Here is a 7,907-nt window from a genome sequence, read left to right as displayed (position 1 = left end):
TGTGTGTGTGTGTGTGTGTGTGTGTGTGTGTGTGTGTGTGTGTGTGTGTGTGTGTGTGTGTGTGTGTGTGTGTGTCATGACGTATCTTTTTCTGTCTACATACTTTCCTTATCATTATTTGTGCTGTACTTGATACCGAGAGAGAGAGAGAGAGAGAGAGAGAGAGAGAGAGAGAGAGAGAGAGAGATATTATGAGGTGGTGATGGATCAGGAGGGCGGGAGAAGTGGAAGAACGTGAAGGTAGACCAGAATAATTAGGCAACCAAAATAGACCAAAAAAATAACGAGGGAGGATGAATGGGAGAGAAAATGGAAGGTAGGCAACAGACCAAAGAAAATGGGAAGAAGAAAAGGGAGAAAAAAAAGTGAAGGAAGGAGATTAATAGTTCACAAAAAAGGAAAACAGATGAAGAGGAAGAAATATGAGAACTAGACAAGAGGAAGAGGAGGAAAGGGAAGGAAGGAACAAAAAGAAAGAAAGGGAAAGAAACGATGAATGAAAATAACTTACTCGTGAAATTAGATAAAAAGGAAGAAAGGAAGGGAAGAATAATGGAAGGAGAGGTGAGGAGAGGGAGAATAATGTGAAAGTAGGTAAGAAAAGGAAGGAAGGAAGGAAAAACAGTGATAAAGAAGATGGAAAACCGAATTAATTGAAGAAAGGAAGGGAGGAAAGGAAGAATAATGTGAAGGAAGGTGAGAAAAGGAAGGAAGGAAGAAAAAAAGTGGTAGAGAAGATGAAAAAAAGGCGAATTAATTGAATTTACCCGTGAAATGAGATAAAAGGAAGGAGGAAAGGAAGAATAATAGGAAAGAGGTGAGGAAAGATACGAAGAGAGGAATAATGGGAAAGAAGGCGATAAATAGATAAGAAGACAAGAAAGAGAATAATGATACCCGTGAAATGAAAAGAAAGAAAAAGGAAGAATGATAGAAGAAAGAGGTGAGGAAAAAATACGAAGAAAAGGAATAATGGGAAAGAAAGCTAGAAATAGACAAGGATACAAGAAAGAAAGAAGAAAAATGAGGAAAAAAAACGAAGACAAAACAAGCAAAGAATAAGAATATGATCTCGAAATTCAATGAAACGTAAAAACAAAAGGAAAAATATTATTAATCCGCCATTTTGACTTGAAAAAAAAACACACACAAACGATAGCAATAAAATAAAAATATATAATAGATAAAATAAATGTCAGTGATCACTTAATTATTTCACACCTCGTACTTGGCAAAATTCTCTCTCTCTCTCTCTCTCTCTCTCTCTCTCTCTCTCTCTCTCTCTCTCTCTCTCTCTCTCTCTCTCTCTCTCTCTCTCGTAAATTATGACCAGGGAAAGAGAGACAGAATAGAAGGAAACATCTCTAAAATAAAAGAAGAGGAGGAGGAGGAGGAGGAGGAAGAGGAGGAGGAGGAGGAGGAGGAGGAGGAGTCTTTTAACGTGTACTTACTTTAATCTTGTTTAGGGTGAAAGTTTCTTAGTAACATCTTGCAAAATGGCCTTACTTCACCTTCCTTATTGTGTGGGAAGGCAGGAGGAGGAGGAGGAGGAGGAGGAGGAGGAGGAGGAGGAGGAGGAGGAGGAGGAGGAGGAGGAGGAGGAGGAGGAGGAAAAAGAAGGAAGGAAAAAAGAGTGTTGAAACCGAGATGACCCCTTTACTCCTCCTCCTCCTCCTCCTCCTCCTCCTCCTCCTCCTCCTCCTCCTCCTCCTTTTCAGCTGTTCGAGGAAGAGAAGGTCAAGAATACTTAGTAGATGTTGCTGCTGCTGCTGCTGCTGATGATGATGATGATGATGATGATGATTTTTTGTTGTTATTTTTCTTATTTCGGTTCTTTTCTTGTTTTTTTTTCTTTTCTTCGTCTTGTTATTTTTCATTGTTCTATTCATTCAGCAAAGAAAATGTGCAAAGAAAAAAAAATGTGTGCTAGACTTTATTACGTCATGAGAGAGAGAGAGAGAGAGAGAGAGAGAGAGAGAGAGAGAGTGAGTTGAAGGGAAGTTTAAGTGCATAACCTCATCCTTGTTTTGATTCATCCTGACGTGGCTACCAGGGGAGGAGGAGGAGGAGGAGGAAGAAGAAGAAGAAGAAGAAGAAGAAGAAGGAGGAGGAGGAGGAGGAGGAGGAGGAGGAGGAGGAGGAGGTAGTTAATGTGTGAAGAATGTGTGGAGGAGTAACTGTGGTGGTGTGGTGGAGGGAGGTGGATGCAGGATCTAGAGGTGCCGTGGTGGTGGTGGTGAATGCTCTGAAGTGGAAGGAGAGGGAAGAGTGTAATGGTGGTGGTGGTGGTGGTGGTGTGTGAATAGAACGGAAGTCTGTCTCAGGATATCGAGAAGAGGATGAAGAGGAGGAGGAGGAGGAGGAGGAGGAGGAGGAGGAGGAGGAGGAGGAGGAGGAGCAGCAGCAGCAGCAGCAGGAGGAAGATGAATTACACTTGGGTGGAGGAGTAAGAGGAAGTTGTTATCATTGAGGTTATCGTTATGGCTCTCTCTCTCTCTCTCTCTCTCTCTCTCTCTCTCTCTCTCTCTCTCTCTCTCTCTCTCTCTCTCTCTCTCTCTCTCTCTCTCTCTCTCTCTCTCTCTCTCTCTCTCTCTCTCTCTCTTTATTTGTTCTGTCTCTTCCCTCCTTTTGTACCTGTTCTGTTTCTTATCTCTTTCCTTCCTTCCTCCTTCTCTTCCCCTCTCCTCTTTTCTTCTCCCTTCCTTCCCTCTCTCCTTCGTGTCATCACATCCTTCACCAATTAGTAGTCAAATAGGTCTTTCTACACACACACACACACACACACACACACACACACACACACACACACACACACACACACACACACACACACACACACACACACACACCTCCCATTGTTCTTATCTTTCTCTTTGGCAGACTTATCATCATCTCCTTTGTTATTGCCTCCGTTATCTCCTCCTCCTCCTCCTCTTCCTCCTTCTCCTCCTCCTGTTATCGTTGCTTTTTCTAACTCCTATTTTCCAATCTCAATGTACTGATAATTTGCACTGAAAGATTAATCCTCTCAATTTCTGTAGTAGTAGTAGTAGTAGTAGTAGTAGTAGTTTAAAGTCCTTCATGTATTATTAAAGTGCAAATATTTTCTTGATTTATTTGTAATATTGATAAAGTAATAATTTTAAGGCAATTTAGTTTTAGGTAGGTCAAAACACAAACTACTACTACTACTACTACTACTACTACTACTACTACTACTACTACTACTACTACTACTACTACTACAGTGAATTTTTTGGTACAAGTTGTGGATCATTTTAGGAGAATGGGGTGCTTATTTTTTCCTCCTTGCTTCTGAGGCGAGTGAAGGAAAGAATATGTACGGGAAATTCCTTTTACACACACACACACACACACACACACACACACACACACACACACACACACACACACACACACACACACACACACACACACACACACAGGTGAAGATACATAATTTATCGATCATAGTCTCTCTCTCTCTCTCTCTCTCTCTCTCTCTCTCTCTCTCTCTCTCTCTCTCTCTCTCTCTCTCTCTCTCTCTGCAGGTACATATTTTATCGACTGCAGTAACACACACACACACACACACACACACACACACACACACACACACACACACACACACACACACACACACACACACACACACACACACACACACACAGATGCAGGTACATTTTTTCGACCGCATCATCACACACACACACACACACACACACACACACACACACACACACACACACACACACACACACACACACACACACACACACACACACAGAGGTACATATTTTTGCGGCCGCAGTATCACACACACTCCATCCACCCCCTGCACACACACACACACACACACACACACACACACACACACACACACACACACACACACACACACACACACACACACACACACGTTCCTATCCTGTGTGCAGCGTGTTTTGATGCATGACATCATATCCGGAAGGAACGGAATGAAAAGGGAGAAAGAAAGAGAGAAAAAAAGAAACAGATTAAGTGTTGCCAGATAGAACCAAGTATTGCACCCTGGTATTCCTGGCTTTCTGTCCTGCGGTTTGCGTTGGTAACACTGTCGTGGTGGTGGTGGTTGTGGTGGTGGTGGTGCAGTGTGGTAGGTCACTTCTGCGGATGTGGGATGGTGGGGAATGTTTGTGGTGAACAGTGGTAGTTGTGTGGTAAAAGGAAAGGGTTGTGGTGGTGGTGGTGGTGGTGGTGGTGGTGGATTGAAGGGGCGAGGTGGGGGTTGCATGGTGGGGGAAACAATGCCTCCAGCAGCAGACTAAACACGGCATCTCCAGCGTCATGGTGGGGGCGCTGGGTAGAGTGAGTAGTGGGGAGAGGGAGGGGAGAGTAGGAAGAGTAGGGAGAGGAGAGGGAGAGGCAGGGATGAGGCAGGAACAGTGCGGTGTTTTCTTTTTTTTTTCTTTTTTCTTTTTTTTCAAGAGAAGATTCAGGGTTGGTGAGAGGTGAGATGAGGTGGGAGAGGAGGGGAGGAGGGAGGGAGGGAGGGTGTCCGTTTGGAAGGGAAGGAGGACACGTGTGGGTCTTTCTTCTCTCCTCCCTGCCGTCCCTGGGTGGGTGGAGGGAACCGCCTGAGGAGGAGGAGGAGGAGGAGGAGGAGGAGGAGTGGAGAAGAGGTTGCCCACTAGTGATGAAGGTCATGTATTTTTTGCGTCGGTAAGGTGCTTTGGTCGAGTGTGGTAAGAGTGCCTTCGGGAGGCGTCGCGGCCCTCCGTCGTGGTGCAGAGTGGCGGTGGCAGTGGTACACGTAGTGGCGGATGGTGGCGGTTGGTGGCAGCGGTGTCGGGCGAGGTGTGGCAGCAGCGCGGGGGGTCTGTTGGTGCCTGGTGCCCAGTGCCACAGCGGCCGGGGTCCCGTGCCCATCTCTTGCCTCGTGTTCCGCTGCCTGGCGATCCCCGCCCTCGCCTACCCATCACAAGTCTGCCTGGGACTGTTGTAGCCGATACTCGGTGGTGCCGCACCCTCCGCTGTACCCGCCACCGCCGGTGCTGCCCGGCCAGCCGGTCCTCGTACCCTCGTCCTTACTCTGTGTGGCTGCTGCAAGCATGGCGGGTAGGCCACGCTGACCCGCCCGCCGCCGCCCGGCCCAGCAGCCAGCCAACCAGCCAGCCAGCCGGCCAGCCCGCACCGTCTGCCGCCCCTCTGTTTGTGCGGGAAGTGGGAGTGAGTGAGTGAAGTGCGCGGAGAGGCCAGGCGGGCCCCAGTGACTGCCGCAGCCATGCCGTGTAGCTGCTTCGGTAAGAAAGACAAGAAGGCCGGTGCTAGTGCGGAGAAATATTCCCGTGAACCCGAGAAGGAGCCTCTGACCACCCAGACCTCGGCCCCGGCCCCTGCTGAGGCCCCGGCTCCGGCCCAGACCGAGCCTGCCCCGGCCACCCCACCCACCCCTGTCACGCCCACCTCGGCTGATGCTCGCCTCCGCCCCGAGGATGACCCGGACAAAGCTTCCCGCCGCCGGGACGTGGTGGCGTCCTTCTACAGTGACCAGTGTGAGTTGATCGGCTTCAAGGCCACAGGCTCGCGGCCGCCCTCAGCTGTTGTTGGCGGCGGCGGTGGCGGTGGCGAGAACGCCTCTCCGCTAGTCTCCCCGCCTTCCTCCTCCCGAGCCAGTGCGTTGTCCCGCGCTGACCTCGCCCTCAAACGGCGCGAGTTTTTCAAAGATTTGGCCGTGAATGACCTGAACAGCTCGCGGTACGGGACGTCCGAGCCATCTTGGCGACTGGTGGATTCCGGCTCCTTGACAACGCCCCGCCGCTCCCACCAGCAGGACGGCCACCACCACCACACACTGCCTGCACAAGCCAGGTTTGGCGGCGTCGTCCTCCGTCCCATCAGTACCCCATCCAAGGCTACTTCAGGCCCTGACTTGCGCATCATCAACGGGGAGTCCGGGGACAATCTCGACTACCAGAAGCATGACGACAAAGTATCTGAGGCCGAGCCCCTGCTGGGTGGCGCGGCTCCTCAAGACACTGCAGCACACTGGCAGGAGGCGGGCGTCCAGGAGCCGCTCCTCGCCGTGCAATTCTCCCAAGGGGACCAGACCACTTCAGCATCACCAACAACGCCCCCAGTGACTCCAGCAACGCCTCCACCAACGCCCCCAGCAAGAGCAGAACCTTCGGCCCCAGAGCTACCCAGTCTCGAGCAGCCGCTTGCCTCTGAGGCGCTGATGGAGTTGGCCGCGACACACTTAGAGGGCAGCGCGGTGGCCTCACAGCGGGAGGAGGGGCAACTAGTGGTGCAGCAGCAGTACGTGCAGCAGGTGTCTGTCGGGAGTGATGACGAGCGTCTGGGTGAAGGCTCGTGTATCCTGATCAAGGAAGCCTTTCCTGACGAGCCTCCCTTACACCCGGACACGTCCTCACATGATGTCCCAGCCACGACCAACGCCTCGGGCACCACACCAGCGCCATCTGTTACTCACGAGGCCGAGGCCGCCCGGCACGTTTCGCAACATTCCAGCGAGCAGCCTACCATGCCGCCACCCACGGGCAGCCCAGGCCAGCGGCGACCTTCCTTCCCGGAGGAGGAGGAAGAGAGGGAGGAGTTGTCGCGGCTCACGGACCAGGCGGCACTGGACTCTGACCAAGATTTGAGGAGGGCAACGTCCTCTCCGGAAACCTCTCCGCCTGGCTCGGCACAGGAGTCACGGCAGCTGCATGTGGGTGAGAGTGTGACGGCTGCGGCACTCGAGGTGCAGCCTGGCGCTCCCCAGCCACACCAGGAGTCTGGAGGCAGTCCTGAGGAGGCGAGGCTCAGTCCAACCATCGTGGGCTGCATTCCCAAGGCAGCCTCCACCCTAGAGGCGGAGGGCAGCCCGCCTTCCCCACCCAACACCCCGCCCACGAACCACTCTCCCACGACCGATCCGCCCACGACCCACCCGCCGTCGCCTCCCACCGGAGAGAAGACATGTCCACCGGCATCGCCCACCCAACCTAACATAGATGAGCGGGTGCCCCCCTCCCCACGCACCCCGCCCAGCAAGTCAGAGAGCTGTGGCGTGGCCGTGTCCTCCTCGCAGCTGGAGGACGACGGGCTGGGCTCCGACATCGACGACGCGCTGAGCTCCCTCGAGTGTCTCACCGAGGAAGGTAACAGCGAGAAGCGGGCGACGGCTTCCACCTAGGACCATCCCCCCCATCCCTTCTTCCCCAACCTTTCTTTCCCTGCCGCACCCTGCTAACACCCCCGCCCCAGCCAACACCCCCACCAAACACACGAGCAGCTGTCACCACCACACAAGTCAAACCAACGCGGCTGCCTTTCTTACCCCTCACCCCCCTCCCCCGGCACACAGCTGGCACCCCCACATCACCCCTATCCCAGGCTGTCACCCCTCCGTCCCTCTCTCTCCAGCTGTCACCCCACACTGCCATCCACCCACCCCAGGCGTCAGAGTGGGCGTGTCCTTAAGCCAGTGTCTGTATTCTATCGTTTGGCAAAAATAAACTTATTTAGCTATAATTCAGTGTTTGTTTTTTATCCTCGTCCATGTATGAGTGGTAATAGCGAGACTAACTAGTACTTGTCTTACTACTTCTGCTGCTCCTACTTCTTGTACCGTTACTACTGCTGTGCCTGCTGCTGCTGCTGCTGCTGCTGCTGCTGCTGCTGCTGCTGGGTGTGACTCGCGAGGTTGCTGACTGACTGACTTTTGCTGCTCTTTGCTGACACGTGACTGCTGTTGCTGTTGTGGTGTGTCAGACAGGTCTTCTTCCTGGTGATGTATTATTGGTGGTGATGATGATTGATGGAAGGGGCGTAGGATGCTGAGGATAGTGATAGTAATGGTGATGACTGAGTTAAATGATGACGGTGATGATCGTTGGTAGAAGAGGAAGATGTTGAGAATAGTT

General features: G+C 51.8%; 1 protein-coding gene across 1 annotated transcript; it reads left to right on the top strand.

Moving 5' to 3' along the window:
• Positions 1-5,263: 5,263 nt before the first annotated feature.
• Positions 5,264-7,177, top strand: LOC123508662 (proline-rich protein 36-like). The gene has a single exon (XM_045262508.1). It carries the CDS (start codon positions 5,264-5,266, stop codon positions 7,175-7,177), a length of 1,914 nt encoding a protein of 637 aa, XP_045118443.1.
• Positions 7,178-7,907: the final 730 nt, after the last annotated feature.

The sequence above is a fragment of the Portunus trituberculatus genome, chromosome 25, assembly GCF_017591435.1.
Source record: "Portunus trituberculatus isolate SZX2019 chromosome 25, ASM1759143v1, whole genome shotgun sequence".
Classification (NCBI taxonomy): Eukaryota; Metazoa; Arthropoda; class Malacostraca; order Decapoda; family Portunidae; genus Portunus; species Portunus trituberculatus.
Note: the sequence above shows the minus strand (reverse complement) of the source record. Positions and strands in the feature narration are given on the sequence as shown.

Coding starts and splice junctions, on each gene's coding strand:
- LOC123508662 (XM_045262508.1), top strand. CDS start 5,264: ATGCCGTGTAGCTGCTTCGGTAAGAAAGACAAGAAGGCCGGTGCTAGT.